The 25696-nt window shown below is 41.3% G+C and overlaps 1 protein-coding gene across 1 annotated transcript; it reads left to right on the plus strand.

Moving 5' to 3' along the window:
- The first annotated feature begins 5277 nt into the window (after positions 1 to 5277).
- Positions 5278 to 19533, plus strand: LOC122735396 (transcription factor SOX-17-like). The gene is made up of 2 exons (XM_043976915.1): positions 5278 to 5721; positions 17792 to 19533. The coding sequence occupies exons 1-2, from the start codon at positions 5391 to 5393 to the stop codon at positions 18664 to 18666; spliced, it is 1206 nt and encodes a 401-aa protein (XP_043832850.1). The 5' UTR covers positions 5278 to 5390; the 3' UTR covers positions 18667 to 19533.
- Positions 19534 to 25696: the final 6163 nt, after the last annotated feature.

Here is a 25696-nt window from a genome sequence, read left to right on the forward strand (position 1 = left end):
CAGGGCCAGTGCTCTATCCACTGCCCCACCTAGCTGCCCCAAAAGTATTCTTAAAAGTAAGGTTCCTTACTGGCTGTTATCTGGTTAATAGAAATGTATAATTATCCTTGGTAGAAGGAAAGATTTGGAAAAGTCCAAATTTTGTCCTGATTCCAGTAGCTGTGTGACCTTGGGAAAAATCACTCTGTCTCTATGGGTCTGTTTCCTCTACAGCAAAAAAAAAAGTTGGAAAATATATGAGAAAGTTGGACAAAATTATCTTTAATGTTCCTACTAGATTAAAAAAATGGGGATTCAGGGGCAGCTAGGTGGCACAGTGGATAGAGCGCCAGCCCTGGATTCAGTAGGACCTGAGTTCAAATCCAGCCTCAGACACTTGACACTTACTAGCTGTGTGACCCTGGGCAAGTCACTTAACCCCAATTGCCTCACCAAAAAAAAATGGGGATTCAAACATACCATCTGAACAAACTGGCAAAAATAAAAATGAAAATTCTGCATTTGGAAACAGAGTACTTAAATTGTGCTCTTTTTAGTTTTCAATTTTGTTATCATTGTAAAAGCATCTTGAGGTTTTAAAAAAGCTACCTTGGTTATTTTATCTGGAAGCCTGAATTTAATATTTCTTTGAAATCTTTCTTGGTATTCAGTTCCCCTTTTCTTCTCTCCCCACATCAATTCAGGTTTTCACTTCCCTACTAGAAATTCACTGTCCCCCCTTCTGTCTGCTCTCTGTTTGTCTATCTCCCCTCTTTCCCCTCCCCTTTTCTCCCATAGCCTTTCCTCTACTCAATACTTGAGAGTTCCATGCTGAGCTTAATGAAGAGTCAAAGTCCAGTGATGATCTTTTCTTGACTTTTGCTGTGCCAAAATATTTTTCCCCTCTCAATCAAAGAACTTCTGCCCCACAGTGGTCATTCTAGTTTATCGCTGAGTTCTTTACTAATCACTCCCTTCCCTCATATCCTTTGCACTTTGAAAATCTAGGAAAGCAGCTTAACAACTCCCATCTTTATATTATTGTGCAGTTTACAAAGATTTCCACTCTTACCTGTGTTAACTGCATTCTCCTTCCCTTTTGTAGCCAAAGCCTTGACCAACCAACCCCCATTTCCCAGACAAATCAGTTCTAGGCATTAAAACAGACTTTTACTTCATTGATCTGGAACCTCGACTGAAAGAACAGTCAAACCCAAAACAAGAGAGTAAATTATTTGTCCATGTTAAGTGTTTCTGTCTTTTCCCAAGGGTTCCAGAAACATGTGCCTGTCATCTTTCTCTTTAAAACTCTCTTTAATTTTTTTTTAACAATTAAGGGAAAATCTTTGGGGGAAAATGAGAATATTTCCTCTTTGGGACTAGGATGTGCTGGTGTCCTTTCTTCTCTGTGATGTAGTGTGTATAACAGAAAGAACAGTGGCTTCAGAGTTAGAGGATTTGAATTCTAATCCCACCTATGGCAGTATACCACCTGTGTGACTTTGGACAAGTCATTTAAACACTTCTGGGTCTCAGTCTCCTCATTTGTAGACTGAGAGGGTTCAACTAGAGGCTAGTCATTAGATGGGCTCTGGGGTCTCTTCCATCTCAAAATTTAATGATTTTATGAATCCAAAGACTACAGTTTGTACTCAAATGTTTAAAAGACAGGGATGGGGACAGCCAGGTAACTCAGTGGATAAAGCACTAACCCTGGATTCAGGAGGACCTGCCTTAGAATCCGGCCTCAGACACTTTACACTTACTAGCTGTGTGACCCTGGCCAAGTCATTTAACCCTCATTCCCCCCCCCCCAAAAAAAAGACAGAGATGAATGGTATTAACTGAACATTTAGTGCTTTAGAGATACAAAGTGCTTTACATGTTATCTTATCTGATTTAAGACTCAGATCCAGTTGTCTGTGTAACCTGTTGTTATTGTCCTTTGGGGAGAGGGTGAAAAAAGGGATAGAAGTAGGAAGGAGGAAAAAGAAGAGAAGGGGGAATTGTTAGGGAAGATGCTAAGAGGGGGGAGGAAAACATTGAAAGAGATTTGACAGAGAACAGGGATAAACTGTCACGTATGTATGTATACATTGCTTCTCAGACCAGTCCTGTTTTCCCCTGCTTCTCAGTTTTTGTTCTTCCTGGCTAATCACCACCTCTTGAAATCCTTCTTATCCTTCAAAGCTCAGGTGAAGACTACAAAACAACAGCAGTAGCAGCAGCAGCCTGCAGAAGATGAACTTTAATTCCAACGCTTTTATTCAATTACAAAAAGCCAACATTCATCTATCTGTACAATGGTCTGCCTTTCATGTGTCATTAAACATGAAAGGACAATAGTAGCAACGTATCCTAAAACGATTTCTGTCATCTCCATCAAATATGAGAATAATATTTCTATCATGACAGCCTCCAGCCCCTTTACAACATGAAACATGGGGCAACTTAGCCTCTCTGGGCCTGTAACAGCAGGTTACCTTATTTTTGTGCCAGTACCCTCCCCCTTTAAAACGTGCTTTTAATGAGGGAGTTAAATCTGAGTAGTCATGATAGAAATGCCAGCCTTGCCAACACTCTTTTCCTGCTCAGACTTTCTTCCTGTCTCTGTCAACCATTTCCAGTCTCTTAGATCCCGTGTAACAGCTCCCCTATATTTTCTCAACAAAATAAACTGAATCTGACTGAACTGAAATGAACAAAGAATGACACAGGACGAAAGGGATTTTACAGGGAACTTCGAGGAAGAGAAGCCCAGCTACTTTAGGTCCAGGAAATTCTGAGAGTGAGCATGAAGCTTTAAAAACATACATCCACCGGGGATAAGTATTTTCTTCCCAGGGCTAGACTGGAGTAAAGGGAATTTTTAGGAGGACAGACAGAACAACCTTGAACAGCCAAAGAAGAACCAAGGGGGTAGAGTCTTCCTCGAAATGTTAAGGAAAGAATATCTCCTCCCTGACCTTTTTCTATCTTGCTGATTGACCTCCTTCATTGATTATAGTGAATCTGCATGTCTGGGGAAAAGCTAAAACGAGATTAGCGGGGATCAAGTGGGGGAAGGGAAGGACTAGGCACTTGTAGATCTTTTGAAGGGATAGGAGGGGGGAGTTGAGATGCAGAGCAGTGCTCATTACCGTACTGATTCGTTGCATAAAAATAAGAGACGGAGTAATTGGGGGAGGGAGGAGAAATCGAGGTATCGGGGGACCTGTAGCTGGTCTTTGGCTCTCGGTTTCGGTTCATCCAGCGTATTCCCACCACGACCATTTCTACTGCTTAACAGTCACTGCTCACACAAACAAGAGGGGATCAGGGGTCCTGCACGAAGAAAATGAATTAAAATTTCTAAAAAGGCGCACACCACCAAAGTCGAGGGACCTTAATTACTCTCTGGTTACTCTTGGCTCTGGACAAACCTCGCGACTGTTTTTTCTATGTTATTCCCTCAGACCAAAGTGGGGGGAGACATAACACAACTTGGGTGAAGTGAAGGGACCAACCCACTGGAAGACAGTCCCTTCATCCGGTTAGCCGTGTCCAGGCAGCCCTAGGCTAAACCAGCAAGGATTCACAAATAAGGAAGGCTCTGGGTGACTATAACTATCGGAAAGTGAAAGATCTCAGTGCGCTGTTTCTTTTTCATTTGTTCTGATCAAATGTGTTAATATTACTAGGGTAATCAGGAAGACAGCAGTTAACGCTTTAAATCCCACGATTAAAAATAGTAGGATTTAGAAGTGGGAACTTTAAAGATCCTCTCGTCCGACATCCGCATTTTACAGACGAGGAAGCAAATGACTACATACCTTGCCCACCATGGAACAGGTATGGTAAGTAAGTAGCAGAACTAGGATTCGAATCCAGTCACTTGATTTCAAAGTTTCTGTTCTTTTCATTACCCTTCTGAACTAGTAGTAATAATAATAGATTAAAAGACCCGAGGTGGGGGTGGGGAGCTGAGTTTACAAGAGGGGTTGTAGCAACCTAGAATTAGTAGTGTATTGGCTTGAAGGCAGAAGAAATTTGTACCCACTTCTAAGCAGAACTGAGAGGCTTGCGGAAGTCTCTGTAATAAAACAGCATACTGCACATGCTACTGGGAAGTCCTGGACTCTTGGAGGTTTCTTTCTAAATTCCTAGAGGGAGGAAGGTAATGGGGCACCATTCCATCCCCGAACAGCCTCTGACATCACGTCGGAGGAAATGAGAAAACAAGGAGCAGTGTTTTACATAAATTGCAGTTTTAAGATTCCTAGTAAGTTTTATATGTGGTCAATTTTACACTCACCTCACAATCCTTGTTATAATTCCTAAACTTTTCAGGTATCTATCATCTATTTAACTTGGTAAAGAAACTTGATGTGAGGAATGTTATTTTAGTGACCTTCCGAATTTTGAAAGAAACACCTAATTTGCTTTTTCAATACTAGCACTTATGTTCCACTTTAAAGTATGCAAAGAACCTTACAGCTATTATCTCATAAAACCCTTAGGAAATAGATGTGATTATTATCTCTACTTTACAGATAAGGAAACTGAGGTATACAGAAATTAACTGACTTGCCTAGGGTCACACAGCTAGTTTAATGTTTGAGGCTGGATTTGACCTCAGGACTCTAGGTCCAGCGCCACCCGTCCTCGGCCTTTTGAGAAAGGTACAGATCATGGCATTTCCTTAACTGGTTTCAGGGCTCAGACTGCCGTATCTACAAGATTCAGGTGACTTGGGGAAATTTCAGCCAGAATCTCCTCCCTACTAGGATATGGGCCTCTTCATGGGGGTGGTCATTTACACCAGGTGTTTCAACCATTTTTGTGTCATGGACCCTTTTGCCAATCTGATGAAAATTATGGACCCTTACTCAGAAGAATGTTTCTACACGTGTAAAAATTAAATGCATAGTACTACAAAGAAAACCAATTGTGTTCCATGCAGTTATGCAAACAAATACGCGCTCCTCCAGATAGCGCACCCTAAAGAGGTGACCAGGAGCGCAATATGTCCTGATTGTTCAGAGAGCAACCAGGTCCAAGGAGGTCCACTTCTTCGCATCCAGGTTTCCTCCAGCTCTCACCTGCTCAGGTAAAACCAGAGCAGCAGCGGCCCCGGGAGGGGTGTCTGACACCTCTTGGGAGCCGCCCCGCCCCCGGAATCCCATTGGTTGTGTGGGGGTAGAAAGGGGCGCGGCTTCGGGGAGAGCGCGCCCAGTGGGGCAGTGTCTGGGGCTCTTCATATTAGGGTAGCTTGGACTAGGTTCTTGGAGTCAAGGCGTTTAGATAGATCACCGATTCTTTCAGGTCATCTTGCTCTCCTCCCACCTTCGTCCCGCCACTGGGGGAATCATCGGATCCCGACAGAAGGTGTGGGGGCGGGGTGCAGAGCTGGAGGTCTGGGCAGGAGAGCCATGAGCAGCCCGGATGCGGGGTACGCCAGTGACGACCAGAGCCAGGTCAGGTGCGCGCTGCCAACGATGATGGCCGGGATGGGTCCCTGCCCTTGGGCAGAGTCTCTGAGCCCGCTGGGGGAGATGAAGGTCAAGAGCGAGTCCAGTGCGGGCGCAGGGAGCGGAGGCAGTCCTACTGCTGCTGCTGCCGCCGGGGCTGCGGGCCGTGGCAAAGGAGAGTCCCGCATCCGGCGGCCCATGAACGCGTTCATGGTGTGGGCCAAGGACGAGCGCAAGCGGCTGGCACAGCAGAACCCGGACCTGCACAATGCAGAGCTGAGCAAGATGCTGGGTGAGTGGGACTATGGGAGTTTATATCGGGAACCAGGAGAAGTGGGAAGGGACTAGGGGAAGAAGACCAGCGTCTCCGACAAGGATCAAAGAAAGTCGGGGTTACTCTGAGTGGCCTTTTGACTAGCTCAGTGACTCGTCCACAAGTGTTCCCATCACTTTTGTACTGATTGTATTCAGCAGCACAATGCTTACCACATACCCCTCTTTCTCCCCCCAAGGAAAATTTTTACCATGGTGGGACCAGAGCCCTGTTATGGGGTCTTCTCATTGGAAAACCTGAATTCGCATTTATGTCAATCAATTCTTTTTGTAACTTTAGTTTCACTGCCGCAAAGTGGTCCTTAGGGATACTTTTAGTTTAAACAGCAGCGTTGCGCAGTGGATCTGTAAACTAGTTTCAGAACCAGGAAGGTTCTGGGTTCACTTCCAACTGGCTTTGTGACCCAGTCACTTAATCTTCTAAGCGTAAAAGTCAGCAACTCTCCGGGAGGATAAATTGCAGAAAAGGTGCGTGCCGACGTTGGGAGAGGGGGTTTACTTTGACTGACGTTCCCTACACGAATGTAATTCCTGTCCACTCCCTATTTCTAGGTTAGGAATTAAGAGGTGTTGGGGATCTAGGTGACTCTCTTGCCTTGTTGTTTCAGCGGGTGGGGTAGTTTGGTAGGAATTGCTTGAAAGTCTAACTATAACAACTTATAAGAAGATAAACCCAGTCTCCAAATTTCTTAGTCGAGAGGGTTGAGAGATGAGGGTATGCTGCGTTGAAGATTATAAAGTATTGGTCAATGGTGACGAAGGAAACATTACAATTTTCCATTTTATCTACGAATCTAAACTGTTAGAGGTTGCGGTGGAGAGACCGCGCGGGAGCGTGCGTGCCTGCGTGTGTGTGTGTGTGTGTGTGTGTGTGTGTGTGTGTGTGTGTGGTGTCCGTCTAGAACCATTCGGAATGGAAGCAACTGTGTTTCAAAGTGCTTCCCTATAGTATGACCTCTGTTTTATGGTTAACTTTCCACGACCAGAGAACCATTGATATATAATAGTTTATTGCACATAAATTCTCTTGGGAAAGAGAAGACTTGGGTTCAAGTCATGACCTTGGCTTATACCGGCTAAGTGACCATGGGCGGGTCTGTTTACCTCTCAACTGGCCCAGGCCACTCGATGATAATGATTTATGAAGAAGGTGCTCATCTACCTTGGTAGAGGGAGTCCCTTATCCTCGGAGTTCCCTAACTCAGTGCAAACACTGGTTCAGTCCCTAGCGCTTTATTCCCGGTTTTGTTTGTTTTGGCTAGAGAGTTGGGGATAATTCCTAAAGACCACGATTAAATATGTACCAATTTCAAGCCTTTCTTGGGGTTTGGGGTGGGGTGCGTGTTACAAAATAGATTTAAAACTTAGTTTTCCTGAAAGCAGTATTTTGTGATGGAAAAACCCTGGGCTAGCGTCCAGGAATATTTAGGTTCTAGTTCAGCCATTGCCACTAATTTAGCTGGTCCACCTTAGGAAAGACAGTTACACCTCAATTTCTTCAACTGTCAAATGAGAGGCTTAGAAAAAATGAGCTTTAAGGTCTCTTCCAGGTCTGAAATTATATGAATGCAATGTTCACGCATTAGTTTAGTCAAAACAGCTTGAAATCTTTATTGCCAGAATCTTATAACTGTCTGAAGAGACCACTTAATTTTTATTTAAACAATACTATGAAAAGTAAACTGGTGTCTAACTCAAAACCAGAAAGGGATCCCTGCTGACTTCACTTTGATAGACCAGAAATTAGCATTTATGTGTTGTATTGTATTTTTATTTCTTTTTGTTAAATATTTCTCAATTGCGGTTTAATCTGGCACTCTGGAGTTGCCCTTGGGCAGAGTTTGACACCTGTATTGTTTGTCCTACATTCTCTAAGAGGCTGGAGAGGGGAGGTGAAGTCTTGACTTGCTGTAAATTGCATTTAAGTGTGGGAGGGCTCATCTGCAAGGTCACCAACCTCACTCCAGAGCCATCAAGATCCAGTGGCTAGATAAAGATTAGGATGATTAGAGATAGCCCCGGATGTTTGAGGCAGTCTGAATTAAGTGACTTGCTTAGGGTCATGCCGCTAGTAAACTTCAAGTGTCTGAGGCTGGATTTGAACTCACATCCTCCTGACACCAGGGCCAGTTCTCTATCCACTGCACCATCTAGCTGTTCTAACATCTCTAAAAATCTGGGTTTTGAGTCCTTCCTCACATAATCAACTAGCTGTATGAATATTGACAAATGAGTTAGGAAGCACTTATTATGTGTTAAGTTCTGGGGATACAAAGACAGGCAAAAATAAATTTTTGCTTTTAAGGAACTCATTCTAAACGAGAGAAAAACATGAAAATAACCAGGTACTTAGAACATATACTGTATGCTGAGGAGATGAAAGGTGATCTCAGCACTAGTAGCTAGACCAAATGGGAAAAGGCCTCCTGGACATGGAAGTTAAACTGAGTCCTGAAGGAAGCCAGAAAAACTGAGGCATAGGTAAGGAAGGGGGAGAGAATAGGCAGTGAAAAGGCAATGGAGTATTGGGAGGAAGATGGAGATGACTCATCAATATAGGCATATGTGTTTCATAGATAGTCAATGTGTCTACCATTTTATGTTCTGCTCTATATTTTGCACACATTCTTATGTGTTTACCTGTGTTTCTGTATATTGTATTAATATTTGTTGCTATGAAGCATTCTACTCTCCAATGATGAGGCAATTTAGTTTATATGTTTATAGTATTTTGCTCTTGGGTAAAACAAAATAGAAAATGTCTTTTGAAAAAAGTTAACTTCCTGCACAACAAGCAATTGATTCCTAGTTTGCAAATAAGAAAAAAAGAAGACCAAAGGAGGAGGAGATAAAAAAAAAATCATGCTCCCATCTTCTTTATATAAAAGATCTGGAGATATCTTTGAGTTGAAAGGGGGCCCTGTAAGAGTTGTCTTCAACTCTCTGAAGGGCTTGTGTGACATTAAAATAGCATTAGAGGGGGCGGCTAGGTGGCGCAGTGGATAAAGCACCGGCCATGGATTCAGGAGTACCTGAGTTCAAATCCGGCCTCAGACACTTGACACTTACTAGCTGTGTGACCCTGGGCGAGTCACTTAACCCCCATTGCCCTGCAAAAAAAAAAATAGCATTAGACTTGTTTAGCCTGAGCTGAGAGGACTGAAGTCTAGAAGGGAAAGCTTCCCCAACAACTGGAGTTGACCCAAAGGAGTATGGGCTGCCAACATTTGTGAAAGTCTTCTTGTAGAGAAGCCTTGTCAGGGACTGCTGAGCAGGTCCTGCTCAGGTCTGACTTGATCTTTTGAGGTCCCTTCTCTCTGATAGTCTAAGATTCTTTCATTTGGGGTTTAGAAAGAAATCTGAGCTATTTCTAGAGAATGTTCAGTTTAGTGGAAGGATAATAAACCTTGAAGTTTGAGGTCTTTGGGTTTGAATCTAAGTAGTTACTACTTGTTGTTACCTTATTCTTCAATGCTTTAAACTTGTGAGAAACAATTTTTTTAAGGCCATATTTATGTAGCACTTAAAGGTTATATGAAACCCTTTCCTCACAAAAACTCTTCTGATTGCTAGTATACAATAAATCAAAAAGCTAGTCAGCAAACATTTATTTGGTGGAGTGATGAGGGTTAAGTGACTTGCCCAGGATCACATAGCTAGTAAGCATCAAAAGTCTGAGACTGGATTTGAACTCAGGTTCTCCTGACTCCAGGCCCAGCGCTTTATACACTTCGCCACCTAGCTGCCTCCTCAGCAAACATTTAGCCTATGATATGCTGGGGGGGGGGGGGCGGGGAGGATTCAAAGAAAAGCAAAAGATGATCCCTGCCCATGTCTTATCCTCTTGCCCTTCCCCCACCACGAACTTTTCATCTTGAAATATCACTTCAGCCTGGAAATTCATACTTAGGAAGGACCCTCAGCTCCACTCTTAACTGGGTGGTTTTTCCCTGAACTAGGAACCTGTCATCTCTTTATTTCTCTGGGAATCTTCCTTATTGCCCCCTAGCCAGAAACCTTCCTCCATTCCCAACTTCCTTTTATATATTGTCTTCCACCATAAGAATGTAAATTCTTTTAGGTGTGGGACGGTTTTTATTTTTTCTTGGTCTTGTGGTGTTTGCTTGTTTTTTTTCTCTGGGCAATGAGGGTTAAGTGACTGGTTCAGGGTCACAGCTAGTGTGTCAAGTGTCTGAGGCCACATTTGATCTCAGGCCCTCTTGAATCCAGGGCTGGTGTTTTATCCACTGCGCCACCTAGCTGCCCTATTTTTTCTTGTTTTAATATTACCAGCACTTAGTTCACTATGCCTGGCACATTTATAAACTCTTATCAATGCTTGTACACAGATTATTTTTCAAATGAGGAAAATGATGCTCACAGAGAATTGGCTTGTAAGTGATACTTAGGATCTTATTTTTTCTTTTTAAAAATGTATTTTATTTTAAAATTATGGGATAAACCAAGTATTTCATAACATAGCATAATAAAAAAATGATTGTACATGAAATGGAAAATCTATATGTACAACTTGCTATTCCATTTACATATATAGTAAATATCTATAAAATTTATATGTAATTTATTTTTCTTTTCCCCCTTTTTCTTTTCCCCCCTTTTTTGTCTTCCTCCCTTCCACTAGAGATGGCTTCCATTAGCTACACACATATATGTGTGCATACATATATCCATATATGTAAAGCTATTCTATGCATACTTATATTTATCATTTCTTTCTCTGGATACAGATAGCATCTTTATTAATATGTCCTTTATAGTTAATTTTGTACTTATGAGTCAAAATTGACTTACTCACTCAAAGTAGTTCATCAAACAATATTGCTGTTACTGTGTACAGTGTTTTCTTGGTTTTGCTCATTTCACTTTTATTATTTCATGCAAATCTTTCCATGTTTTTCTAAGATCATTGAGCTCATCATTTTTTATAGCATGGTAGTATTCCATCACAATCATATACCGTTCAGCCATTCCTCCAAAACTTTGTATCAATGGAGTCAGATTTGAATAATTGGAGAACTATTGATTGTTCATGGGTAGGGAGGGTCAATATAATATAATGAGAATAACAATTTTACCTAAACTGATTTATACATTCAATGACATCCCAATTAAATTATCAAAAATTATTTTACTGAGTTAGAAAACAACAACAACATCAGTTTGGAAGAGCAGAGTCAAGAATATCAAAGGAAATTAGAAAGGAGGGTTAGCAGTGCTAGATCTTGGATTATATTAAAAGGCAGTGATTGGGGGCGGCTAGGTGGCGAAGTGGATAAAGCACCAGCCCTGGATTCAGGAGTACCTGAGTTCAAATCCAGCCTCAGACACTTAATAGTTGTGTGACCCTGGGCAAGTCACTTAACCCCCCCCCCCATTGCCCGTTTAAAAAAAAAAACAGTGATTGTCAAGACTGTCTAGTACTGGCTAAGAAGTAGAAGGGTGGGTGGATCAATGGAACAGAGTAAATGTACAGTTTATGGCAGCAAATAAATATAATTTTGTATTTGACAAATGTAAAGACTTTGGGATAAAATTCATTATTTGGTGACAATTGTTGGGAAAACTGGAGGGCAATGTGGCAGAGGCTGGGCATGGACCAATGTCTTATACCAATGACCAAGATGGGGTAAGGATAGATATGTGATGTATATACAAAGAGAGAGGTTCCAGGAAAATTAAAAGAATATTACTTGGGGTTTTTTTTGTTTGTTTTTTTGTTTTGTTTTGCGGGGCAATGAGGGTTAAGTGACTTGCCCAGGGTCACACAGCCAGTAAGTATCAAGTGTCTGAGGCCGGATTTGAACTCAGGTACTCCTGAATCCAGGGCCAGTGCTTTATCCACTTCGCCACCTAGCCGCCCCCATATTACTTGTGTTTTTGTTTTTGTTTTTGCAGGGCAATGGGGGTTAAGTGACTTGCCCAGGGTCACACAGCTAGTAAGTGTCAAGTGTCTGAGGCCGGATTTGAACTCAGGTACTCCTGAATCCAGGGCCGATGCTTAATCCACTGTGCCACCTAACCGCCCCCCCCCCATATTACTTGTTTTTTGACTGCATTTACAGATTTATACCTCATTCATCATAATTCAGGACTTTGTTACATATCACCTAGATTATTGCAATAATATGCTAATTGGGTTCCCTCTCCTTCAAATCTCTCCACTTTAGTCTGCCCTATACACCACCAACAAAGTGATTTTCCTTAATTGAAGATCTGTGTTGCTCCCCTACTCAATAGTTACTCTAACGGTTCCCTAATGTTTCCAGGATAAAATAAAATATTTCCATTCAGCTTTTAATAATAGGTAGCATTTATATAGTGCATTGGTACAGGTAAGGAAACTGAGGCAGAAAGAGACTAAGTGACTTACCCATGGTCCCACAGGTAGCTAGTAATTTACCAAGGTAAGTCAGATCTTTCTGACTGGTCCAGCACTGTAACAATTGTGCCACCATCTAGCTACCTTCACAAAAAAGTCCTTTGTGAACTTTTCTAGATTCTTTGGACATTATTTCCTGTTTCTCAAACATGATGCTCCATCTTTTGTCTCCATGCTTTTGTATTGGTCATCCCACATGCCTGAAGTGTACTCCCTTCTCACAGATGTTTCATAGACACCCTTTCTTCCTTCAAGAAATGGCTCAGTCACCACTTAGCACATGCTGCCTTTCTTTCTTTCTTTTTTTTTTAAGTGAGGCAATTGGGGTTAAGTGACTTGCCCAGGGTCACACAGCTAGTAAGTGTCAAGTATCTGAGGCTGGATTTGAACTCTGGTACTCCTGACTCCAGGGCCGATGCTCCATCCACTGCGCCACCTAGCTGCCCATATGCTGCCTTTCTTCATCTCTCAATTGCCAGTGCCTGCCTTTTAAAGCTATATGGTATTTAATTACTTTGTATTTCTTGCACAGTGCCTGATACATAATGGCTTATTAATAAATACTCATTGATTGATTCAGTATTTCTAATCCTTTACCTCTCTTGCAAGAAATGGGAAGCATGATTTATTATTAGTGTTTTGGAGCCATGACTGGTCATTTTTTAATTAATTAATTAATTAATTATTTTTGCGGGGCAATGGGGGTTAAGTGACTTGCCCAGGGTTACACAGCTAGTAAGTGTCAAGTGTCTGAGGCCGGATTTGAACTCAGGTACTCCTGAATCCAGAGCCGGTGCTTTATCCACTGTGCTATCTAGCCGCCCCCATGACTGGTCATTTAATACAGCAGAGTTTTTAAGGCTTTCAGAATTGTTTTCCTTTACATGATTATAATCTGTATATATTCCTCTCCTTGTTCTGCTCACTTCACTCTGCATCAGTTCATTTAAGTTTTATGAGGCATCTTAGGATCTAATTTTTCCATTTCTTATTTTGTAATAACTTTCCATTATATTAATGTACCGTATTGTTTAGCGATTTACCTGATTATGGGCATTCCTTTCAAATTCTTTGTTACAACAAAAAAACTGCTTTAAATATTTTTGTAGGCACGTGCCCTTTGCCTCTGTACTTAGCCCCTTTGGGGACATGTAGAGCAGAATAGATTACCCTTTTTTTTGGCAGGGTAATGAGGGTTAAGTGACTTGTCCAGGGTCAAATAGCTAGTAAGTGTCAAGTGTCTGAGGCCACATTTGAACTCGGGTCCTCCTGAATCCAGGGCTGCTGCTTTACCCACTGTGCCACCTAGCTGCTCAGAATAGATTACTTTTGGTTTTTTGTTGTTGTTGGTTTTTTTTTTTTTAAGTGAGGCAATTGGGGTTAAGTGACTTACCCAGGGTCACATAGCTAGTAAGTGTTAAGTGTCTGAGGCCGGATTTGAACTCGGGTACTCCTGACTCCAGGGCTGGTGCTCTATCCACTGCACCACCTAGCTGCCCCAGAATAGATTACTTTTAACCCAGGTTGTCTGACTTTTTAGTGCAGCAGAACTTTTTTCCAATATACACTCTGTAAGTGATAGTGACACAACTACTTTTGTGGGGTTTGTATTCTGAGATTCTTTCATTCTGGGAACCATTTGGGTATTGTGACCTGTTTATGGTAGTGGGGGCTACCACCTGTGAAGAGAGAGGGGTGAAGACTTGTGAACATTCAGGAATATGGTTTTCAGAATAGGGAAATATAGTCTCATCATTTAATTCCTTAGAGGGTTGACTGTATAAAGTTAGCCAAAGTAATGTCACTTTGAACTCAAAACTTGGGAGAATATTCTGTATACAGGTATATATAAGCATAACAACTATGAGAATGACAGGATAGTTTTTGGTTCTTTTGTCTAGCCCCTCCCCTTTTCTTTGCTGTATCTGTTTTTATGACAATACTAGCTGTATGGATTATAGGGCAGTTAGTTGGTGCAGTGGTTAGAGTGTGAGGCCCAAAGTCAGGAAGACTCATCTTCTTGAGTTCAAATCCAGCCTCAAACACTTAACAGCTACGGAACCCTGGGCAAGCCACTTAGTCCTGTTTGCCTCAGTTTCCTCATCTATAAAATGAGCTAGAGAAGGAAATGGCAAAGCACTCCAGTATCTTTGCCAAGAAAATAGGGTTACGAAGAGTTGGACATGACTGAAACACTGAATACCACGACCACCAAAATCGTATGGGTTTCCAAACCCCAAAGCTCTGTTCTAGGCCTGATGGATTCTCTTTTTTCTCTATACTACCTCACTTTGTGATTTCATCATTTTGCAGGGGTTCAGTCATTACCTTTTTTCTTTTTCTTTCCTTTTTTTTTTTGTAGGGTGGTGAGGGTTAAGTGACTTGCCCAGGGTCACACAGCTAGTAAATGTCAAGTGTCTGAGGCCGGATTTGAACACAGGTCCTCCTGAATACAGGGCTGGTGCTCAGTCATTACCTTTATTCTAGCCTCATGAGCATTATTCTTATATTAGCAGCTACTGGACATTTCCACCTGAAGGACTCATAGATGTCTCAAACTTAACCTATCCAAACTAGAACTCAACATCTTTACCCTCACCCCTACCTTTTATGAATTCTACTATTATCAAAGTCACTACCATCTTTCTATTCATCCAGATTTGCATTTTTGGGATCATACTTTTGATGCCTCTCCCATGCCATGATCTCCCCTTCCCCCCATAATCAAATCCATTACCAAGTCTTATACTTTCTTTCTCTATAAGCATTCAGAAACATGACTCTTCTACAAATGCACATACAGACATTACTCCACTTCAGAACCTTATCACTTACCTCTTTCCATGACTGTTTGAAATAGCCTGCTAATTGGTCTCTCTCCCTCAAATCTCTTCCCCCACTGCATTTTATCTTTCACACAGCTACCAAGATGAGTAGGTCAGCTCATGTCAGCCCTCTACTTAATCAACTCCAATGGCTCCCTATTTACCTCTATCATGTAATAACAATTTCTTTGATTGACATTTAAAGTTCTTTATAACCTAACATCTCCCCTATATTTAAACACATTACTTTCCTCCTGTTGGAGGAGCTGTTTCTGTTTCTTCAGCCTTTCCCTAAGACTAGCTTCCATTCTCTCTGTATTTATCTTGTATACATGTGTTGTCTCCACATGTAAGCCCTTGGAAGGCAAGAACTGGGTTTTTAATATTTATTTATTTATTTTTGGCGGGGCAATGAGGGTTAAGTGACTTGCCCAGGATCATGCAGCTAGTAAGCGTCAAGTGTCTGAGGTGTAGATTTGAACTCGGGTCCTCCTGAATCCAGGGCCACTGCTTTATCCACTTCACCACCCAGCTGCCCCCCAAATAAGAATTTTTAAAGTAATAAACATTTTTATTTATAATTTTGAATTACAATTTTTATCCCTCCTTCCCTCCATCCCCTCCCCCCTTCTTGAGATGGTAAATAATCAGACATGGGTTATACATGTACAATTATGTAAAACATTACCATATTAGTCAGATTTTGTATAAGAAAATGAATAAAAGAGAAAAAAAGAAAGTGAAAAATAGTGTGCTTCAGTCTGTGTTCCATTGATATCAGTTCTTTCTTTGGAGGTGGATAGTATGTTTCATCAATAGTCCTTTGGGGGGAGGGGCTAGGTGGTGCAGTGGATAGAGCACCGGCCCTGGATTCATAAGTACCTGAGTTCAAATCTAGCCTCAGACACTTGACACTTACTAGCTGTGTGACCCTAGGCAAGTCACTTAACCCCTATTGCCCCACAAAAACAAAACAAACAAAAATAGTCCTTTGGGATTGTATTGGGTCATTATATTGTTGAGAATTTTTTTTTTAGGTGAGGCAATTGGGGTTAAGTGACTTGCTCAGGGTCACACAGCTAGTAAGTGTTAAGTGTCTGAGGCCGGATTTGAACTCAGGTACTCCTGACTCCAGGGCCGGTGCTCTATCCACTGCGCCATCTAGCTGCCCCTTGTTGAGAATTTTTAAAACATTCACAGTTCTTCATCAAACAATATTGTTTTCTTTCTACTCACTTCACTTTACATCAGTTCATACAAGTCTCTCCAGGTCTTTCTGAAATCATCTTGCTTGTCATTTCTTATAACACAGTAATATTCCATTACCATCGTACACCACAGCTTGTTTTAGCCATTCCCCAATTAATGGGCATTCCTTTGAAAAAAATAACTTGATAAGAATCTGCTATAAAATCCCTTGGGGCCATCATTTTATGAACCCAATATAAGGTGTGTGTGTGTGTGTGTGTAGGGTTTGTTGGCTTGTGATAGCTTACAGAGGTAGGTTAACATAATGTTAAAGAGGGCGTCTTAAAAAAGGACTTGAATGCCCTTCCTGTGGAAGAGGCCTTGGAGTTGGTTGGCCTTAAGAAGCAGAGGTAACCCTTTGACCCAGCAATAACACTTTTGGGTCTTTTTCCCAAAGAAATCATGGAAAGGGGAAAGGGACCCACATGTACAAAAATATTTATAGCTGCTCTTTACGTGGTGGCAAGGAATTAGAAGTTGAGGGGGTGCCCATCAATTGGGGAATGGCTGGACAAGTTGTGGTATATGAATACAATGGAATACTATTGTGCTGTAAGAAATGATGAGCAGGAGGAGTTCAGAGAAACCTGGAGGGTCTTGCATGAGCTGATGATGAGTGAGATGAGCAGAACCAGAAGAACATTGTGCACAGTATCATCAACATTGAGTGTTGATCTACTGTGATGGACTATATTCTTCTCACCAATGCAATGGCACAGAAGAGTTCCAGGGAACTTGTGATGGAAGAGGATCCCCAAATCCAAGAAAAAAAAAAAGAACTGCGGAGTATAGATGCTGAATGAAGCATACTATTTCTTTTGGTTTTAATGCTGTTGTTTTTTTCTATTTTGAGGTTTTTCATCATTGCTCTGATTTTTTCTCTTATAACATGACTAATGCAGAAATATGTTTAATGTTATTATGTGTATATATATATATCAGATTACCTGCTGTCTAGGGGAGGGGGGAGGGAGGGAGAAAAATATGAAATTGTAAAGCTTGTATAAACAAAAGTTGAGAACTATCTTTACATGTAATAGAAAAAAAATAAAATACTTTATTAATTTAAAAAAAGCAGAGGTAGCAGCAACTGTTCATTTCCACAAATGATAGCTTATAGAGAAGCTGCGCTAGGTCTGATATAAGAAAAATTTCTGTACATTAGAGTGATCCTAAAGTAGAAAGAAGTTCCCTCAGGTGAGGTCTTCCTGCACAGGGTGAGTGACCCTTTGCAAAGTATGTTGTAGAAAGGGAGATTCTTATTCTGGTTCTGCTGTGGTTTGGAGTAGATGACCTCTGAAGACCTAGCATCATGGTGTTAGAGTCTGTGGGACTTTCAGAAGTCATCTATTCCCAAATCCTCCTTTTCCAGAGGAAGAAATGGTATCAGAGAATGTAAATAATATATCCAAGGTTGCACAGAAAGCAAGTGGCCATGCTGTGCTTTGAACCAGGCTCATGGGTGGTAGAAACAATGTTCTTTTTGCTGCTTATTAGTGATTTTCCAGTTCTGAGATTTTTGACTTTAAGATTAACTTTGTTCATTATATTGGCAGGGAGGTCCTGGAAGGCACTATCTCTGGCTGAGAAGAGGCCCTTTGTGGAGGAGGCCGAGCGGTTGCGAGTGCAGCACATGCAGGACCACCCCAATTACAAATACCGGCCTCGCAGGAGGAAGCAGGTGAAGAGGCTGAAACGGGTGGAGAGTGGCTTTCTCCACAGCCTCCCCGAGCAGCCCAGCTCTGGGCTGGGTCCAGAGGGCAGAGTGTGTGGGGACAGCCTGGGACTGCCTTTCCATGAGCAGGCCTACCACCAGGGCCAGGGAGTGCTGCCTCCTCAGATGGGACACTACCGCGAGTGCCAGAGCCTGGGTCCTGGCCCTCAGTTTGACAGCTACAACCTGCCTACCCCTGAGGCTTCTCCCATGGATGGCATGGAGCCAGATGCAGCTTTCTTCACGTCCTCTCTCCAAGGGGACTGCCAGCCGGGACCCTACAGCTATCCTGTAGCTTCTGAATACTCTGTGCATCCTGACTCTCACGCGGGTCCCGTGCACCACAGACACATGCAGGAACCCCTGGCCCACTCTTTGCAGGGTCTGATGGGCCCCTCCAACCCTCTGCATATGTACTATGGTCCCATGGGCTCCCCCCAGGCTGGGGGCGGTGTCCGTGGTTTCCAGATGCAGCATCAGCCAGGATCTAGTCAACCCTCTCCTCCGCCAGAGACTCTACCCTGCAGGGAAGGCCCAAGTGCCAGCCAACCTGCTGAGGTCCAAGAGACTGGGATCCACACAGAGTTTGAACAATATCTTCATCATTTATGTAAAGCAGAGTTGGAGCTTGATGGTGACCATAACCCTTCAACTGTCTCCTCTATCATGTCTGATGCCAGTTCTACAGTCTATTACCATAACTATCAAAATATATGACGCTCTGTGTTACTCACAGACCAAATCCAACAATATAAATGATGTTGCAATATCTATCAGAGTGAAGGCAAACTAAAAATGTACTCTGCCCCCAATTTTTTTCCAGTTATATGGGCATTCTTTTAGTTTTATTTATGTTTAGATTCTTCATATTTCCTGTGGGCATTTGCTAAAGAAAATAATGATAAAGTTATATAATAGTTTTCTTTGTAAAAATTTTCTATTTCCAACTACACTTTTAGAATTTTTGTGAATCTGCAAATAAGGCAGAATGTTTTTTTTTTAAGGAAAAAAATTGTTTTCTCAGGAAAGTATAAGGGAATTTAGCTTCAAAGGCTCTAGTTAAAAGTGTTCTCTACCTCTATAAGAACATCCCCAAAGGTGAAAACATAATAAACTCGATGAGAGGTTGTATTGGTAATATTATTACATGGAGTTGAATTATAATTAAGACTTTCTTATGCATATATCACTTCATGAATGTGAGCTAGGATATTAATTTTTTTATCTTTGCCTTGTCACCTGCATTTTTAACAGATCTCCCCTTATATAAGAAACAATATAAAAGAGAATATGTTAACATAATCAACCAAATCTCACATGATATGCAAGTGTTTCATACTCGCAATCCCCTATGTGATTTTTCTTCTCATAACTTTCATAATTGTATAATATTTAGGTTTGATTTTGTGGTTTTGTTCTTCCATTGATTTTGTTGTAGTCATTGTACATACTGTTTTCCTGGTTTATTATGTTTCACTTTGTGTCAATTCATAGAAGTCTTCTCCTGATTCTCTGTATTCTTCATAGTCATGATTGGTTACCATGCAGTAATGTTCCATCATAATCATGTACTAGCATGCCATAGTTCATGGACATCTAATTCTGTTTCTATTTCTTTGCTATTACAAAAATGTTCTATTGAAAGCAGATATGGAGCTGGTCTTTTTTTTTATCACTGGACCTCCTTGGGGTATGTGATTTTGGGGATAATTCCTTTCTAGTATATCTTAGCACCTACTTTAGGGAAACTCCCTTCCTAGAAATAAGGTATTGAGTTCAGTTCCTTAGGGTCACTGGAGGAGCTCTAGGCTGAATCTATGCTGTGTTATTACTGCTTAGACTCTCTTTTTTGGTGTACCCTAGGTGTCCAGTCTAGCAGAAGAATAGATTAATAGCTACAACTGAGGGGATCACTATGAAAAAAGGCTCCACCTTCTGTCCCACTACCAATGGCAACTGCTGAACAACTGACACTAAAGAGTAGAAGTCAGCCCAAGAACTCCAGAACTGGCAGTCATCCTGCCATACCCACCCCATTCCTATCCCTCACCACTCCTGTTTCCAAATAAGCCATCCATTCCAAGAAAACAATCTCTGTCCAGATGTGACTTAGATATTGAAAACTTAGCAAAAGAAAGTTATCACCATCACCAAAGCCTTTTAAGTTGTTAAATAGCCAAAACATCAGAAACTAAGCTTTTGTCAGCAAAAATAAAGAAGAAACATCACCAAACTGCTTTGTCAACCCTAAGGATCAAAGGCTCTTTTAAGCTAATTTGTACCTGAAACCACCTCTGAGAACACGATTGTGTTTTCTATTTGTATACTTAGAGCTTAGAATAATGCTTTGAACATATGTAAGTGCTTGCTTAGTACCCTGTCATTTATTCATTCATGAAGGATGGGCAAGGACCCACATGGGACATCCAGGCAACATACATATTTGGGATCAGTTACAAGGAAACACAATAGGCTCATGGTAGTACAAGTCGTTGGTGTTTATCATGGCTTTTTGCCTCCACACACTCCATGATGAACAGCACCAAAGAACTATCTTGTGTATATCAAGGTGGTTCTTCAAGGATGACACTTCCACAATAATTCTCTAGTCAGGTGACAACTATCTCTAATTCATTATCGATATGAGTTCCTCTGCATCCTTGCCCTCTCATCCTCCCTAACACAATCTCTTGAATCCCTTGACAAATATTAATCACACTGTGTGTAAGGCAGTCAGGTGGTACATTGGATAGAGCTTTGGGCCTAAAGTTGGAAAAGACAGAGTTCAAAATTTGCCCTCTGGCATTTACTACATGTAAGACCTTGGACAAATTACTTGAACTTCAGTCTGTCTCAGTTTCCTCATCTGTAAAATGGGGATAATAATAGCACCTATTTCCAGGGTTGTTGTGATCATCAAATAAGAATAACGTTTGTAAGACACTTGGCACAGTCCTTGTCATTGAGGCGAGAGCTTAATAAATACTAGTTTCTTTCTCCCCACCTCAAGGTCTTGTGAGATGCTATGCCTTGACTACAGGAGACAAGATTATTTGTTGCTGGGAGGGGTATAAAGGAGTATGCAAAGACTCCTGCCTTCATGGAGTTAAGATTATAGTTGTGAAGAAAAGAACTGACAAAACATTAGAGTTTGATTACTTGCTGTATTCACAGAGATTTAAGTGCTGGAGGTCATTGAAGGAAAAATCTGTACATTGAAGCAATGGGAAATCATGTCATAACTGGTCATTACTATCTTCCTTATATCACATCTAGTACTGGAAGAATTCTCAGAGACTTAAGTTATTCATTTTTGTACAACTCTGTGGCCCCATTTGGGGATTTCTTTGTAAATATACTGGGGTAGTTTGCAATTTTCTTCTGCAGCTCCTTCTACAGCTGAGGAAACTGAGGCAAACAGGGTTAAATGATTTGCTGAGGATCACACAGCTACTAAAGTGTCTAAGGCCAGACTTGAACTCAGGTCCCCCTGACTCCAGGGCCAGTACTTTGTGTACTGTACCACCTAATTCCCCCCCCCCCATTTATATATAATCCCCATATTTTATGGATTCAAAAAGTGTCCATTTACACTGGTTGTCCTCCATACCTGGAATTCTCTTTTCCACATCTCTGACTCTTTGGTCACACTTCATGCCATTACCTTCCTTCTGAGGTTTTCATCTTATCTTGTAAGTATCTTGTTTGTACATGGTTTTCTGCATGTTGTCTTCCCCCAGTAGAGTGTAAGCTCCTTGAAGGCAAGGACTATTTTTCCCTTTCTATGGGTCCCTTCCTCCTCTTTACCATGCCACAGTAGCTGGCACATAATACACCTTTAATAAATACTTGACCCAGAGAGGTTAAGTATTTTATTCAAGGTTACACAGAATTTGAATCCTAGGTCCACTGACTAAAGAACCAACTACCTTTCCACTGTACCAGGCTGCTTGGCAATGGTAATTTATTCTTTTTTTTTGGGGTGAGGCAATTGGGGTTAAGTGACTTTCCCAGGGTGACACAGCTAGTAAGTGTTAAGTGTCTGAGGTCGGATTTGAATTCAGGTACTCCTGACTCCAGGGCCGATGCTCTATCCACTGCGCCATCTAGCTGCCCCAGCAGTGGTAATTTATTCAAACAATTTCAGGAGTTGTAAAAAGAATCTAGTTTTGACAAATGATTCACTGAAATATAAGGAATCATTTTGTTAGATTCAAAATAACCTATATTTAAATACTATGGTACAGTAGAGAACACAGTCTGTGTTTAATGTACATTCCAGTTCAAATGTCTTATTCATCATGTTATCATTTGAACAGTAAAGTTTATGCATGAGTTTTGGTGCCACTTGGGTCAGCCAAGAAGCATTCATTCTGAAAAAAAAGTGTAATGGCTCTCTAGACTTCTAAATTAGGTGGTTTTCTTTTGTACAGTGAATAAAGCTATTCTTCATACTTTGATAAAGAGGGAATCATTGAAAATGATCCATTAGGTTTTGTTTTTTTTAATTTTGGCTGACACCTCACACTGCTCATTCATAGTGAGTGACCTGGCAGGGCACTAAAACCCCAATATTTTAATTTTAAAAACAAAGTTCTGTCTTAACAACTTTTCCATCTTTTAAATGGGAAGTCAATTTCTCATACTCCCAAATGGGTAGAATTTACATTTACCCCTACTGAAATTTCACCTTGCTCAATTCAGTTCTCCATTCTGGCCTTTCATGATGTTGCAGTGTTTTGATGAGGTCACCCATGATGTTAGCTATCCCTTCCAGGTTTGAAGCATCAGCAAATCCTATAGGCACACATGCAATTTAGGCCATTTTCCATGTCACTGGTAAAAATATGAAGGACATACAGGGACAATTAAAGTTGATGTTGAGCCATTAAATGTTATTCTTTGGGTAGTTTCAAATCCATCTAATTGTATTATATTTCCCTTGTACAGGGTTGTTTTTAACATGCTATTTTCTATAGAGACAATTAGTTCTTCTTTTCTACAAGGACAGCATGAGGTATTTTATCTCATTACTATGCTTTGGCAGCTAGATGGCGCACTGGGCCTGAAGTCAGGAACACTTGAGTTCAAATGTAGCCTCAGACACTTAACTAGCTGTGCACCCTGGGGTAGTCATTTAACCTCTGTCGCCCTCCCCCCATCTGTAAAATGGGATTAATCATAGCACCTACCTCCCAGAGTTTTTGTAAGGAAATAAATGAATTCATATGTATAAATCACTTTGAAAACCTTAAAGGCATTAAACGCTAGCTATTATCATTATTATTGTTGTTATTAATCAAGTGTTTTCTAATATGTCAAGTAACCAATTGAGCTACTGCTCAGTCTGGTTTGACCTGTTATTAATTAAGCCATGTTGGTTCTTTGTGGTGACTTTCTTATTCTCCATGATCTTTTAAATTTCCCTGACTGGCTCATCAATTACCTTGGGCATTTCTCTTAAGTACCAGAGAATGTGACTCCTTTGGGACAGGTTTTTAGGTAGTCCTATACTAAACTTAGCTTAGGCATCAATTTCCTGCTAGCCATTTTTCTTTCATTTCCAGATCATTATACTTGGCATAGGGAACAAAAGCAACATAATAAAAAGCTCTGCCTTCTGTGGTTCAGGAAGCATTGTCCTATCCACCCCAAAGAGTGGGACCTGTCTGACCTTATCTTTCCTTCCCAAATTCAGCTCATTCTGAGCTCTAGAATTCCTAACACTATTTTATAGTAACCTTTGTTTCTATCATCTGTATGTATCTTTGCAAAATCTAACTTCATTGGTGAGTTGGTTGTATATTCATATCAATCTCTTTGGACAAGTCATATTTTTGAAGTGCTTATCTTTAGAATTTCATCCTTAGGAGTTTCATATTTTTCCTTGGCTGACTTACTTTCCCAACAGGTGGTCCCTGTCCTACCCATCCAGAACCAATACAGGGCCCAGCAGAGCAAGTTACATGAGGTACCCTCCCACAATCTTCCTACTAATCCCATTCCTTTTTCCCCCTTATTTTTAGTTCAACTCCCATTCCTTCCCCATTCTCACTTCCCTGGGAGGGACAGAATTCCTAGTCCACTCAGACCCTCAGACTCACTTCTGTCTTCCTATGGGAGTAGGCCAGGTCCTACTATCACTTGCCCTGCTGTTTCTCCTTACTTTTCCCCTGTAGAGTGGACATGGTTGCTCACACCAATTGGGTGAGTCACCAGCTACGATCCTGGTAAGATGGAAGGCCAATAGACATTACCATTTTACTGCTATTATATCATAAGATCTTTCCAGTATTTACTATTTTCCCTTTCTATATACCCTTCAAAGCCCGGGCAGTTCCATTTGAAAACATTTTTAATCCATGGAACAAAATAAACATCGCCATAACACAGTACCATAAAAAAGATGTTTGCACATGAAACCGCAAATCTAACAAGTATAACTTGCTATTCCCTCCAAATATACAACAAAGTTATCATGTAAATTTATTTCTTTTACTTTTTTTTATCTTTCCCTCCTCTCCTTTCTGCAGCCCAAGGACCCTCTGGTCTTCTTATCTGATTTGCCCACAGCATCCTTAGGATTTCAGTCAGTCAATAACATTTAACGAGTCTGTCTCTCCCTGTATTCAAGGTTGCTGTTTGTCCTTTGTTCTTGAAGAGGACCATGACATAGGGAGGTGGCATCATGATTTGCACTGAGTTGGATTTAAGTGAGGGAGGGCTGTACAAAGTCACCAGCCTCACTTTCTCCTGCAGAGCCATCTGGGGCAAGGTATATATCAGAAGGACTAGAGAGGGCCCCAGATTTTTTTTTGTTGTTTTGGTTTTTTTTAGTGAGGCAATTGGGGTTAAGTGACTTGCCCAGGGTCACACAGCTAGTAAGTGTTAAGTGTCTGAGGCCGGATTTGCGGGCCCCAGATTTTTGAGGCAATCAGGGTTATATGACTTGCCTAGGGCTGCACAGCTAGCAAGTGTCTGAGGCTGGATTTGAACTCATGTTCTTCTGACTCCAGGGCAAGTGCTCTTATTCATTGTACCACCTAGTTGTCCCTTTCTCACTTCAGAACATACTAGCTGTGTGACTCTGGGCAAGTCACTTGACCCCCATTGCCTTAAAACATCCAGGGCCATCTCCAGTCATCCTGATATTTATCTTGACACTGGACCCAGGTGACTCTGGAGGATAGAGTGAGGTTGGTTACCTTGTACAGCCCTCCCTCACTTAAATCCAATTCAGTGCAAGTCATGACATCACTCCTATTTCATGGTCCTCTGAGATCAAGGGACAAACAACAACATTTATTAAGCTCTTGATGTGTACTGTACTAAGTAAGAAAGAAGACTCCTACTTTCAAGGAGTTCATTGTCTGATGGGAGAGACACCATGCAAACATCCATATACAAACAAGCTATATACAAGATAAATTGGAAATAATCAGAGAGAAGGCAGTGGAATTAAGGATGATGGGGGGGGGCAGCTAGGTGGTGCAGTGGATAGAGCACCAGCCCTGGAGTCAGGAGGACCCGAGTTCAAATCTGGCCTCAGACACTTGACACTTACTGACTGTGTGACCCTCACCAAAAAAAACAAACAAAAAAAGGATGATTGGCACAAATTTCTTATAAAAGGTGGGATTTTACATGGAACTTGAAGGAAGCCAGGGGAGGCAAATGAAGAGGGAGAGAATTTTAAGCATGTGGGGAAGTCAATGAAAATGCCTGAAGTAGTGATTGTTCAAGGAAC

The sequence above is a fragment of the Dromiciops gliroides genome, chromosome 1 (genome assembly GCF_019393635.1).
Source record: "Dromiciops gliroides isolate mDroGli1 chromosome 1, mDroGli1.pri, whole genome shotgun sequence".
NCBI lineage: Eukaryota > Metazoa > Chordata > Mammalia > Microbiotheria > Microbiotheriidae > Dromiciops > Dromiciops gliroides.

Coding starts and splice junctions, on each gene's coding strand:
- LOC122735396 (XM_043976915.1), top strand. CDS start 5,391: ATGAGCAGCCCGGATGCGGGGTACGCCAGTGACGACCAGAGCCAGGTC. Junction 5,722..17,791: donor AGAGCTGAGCAAGATGCTGG/GTGAGTGGGACT, acceptor TTATATTGGCAG/GGAGGTCCTGGAAGGCACTA.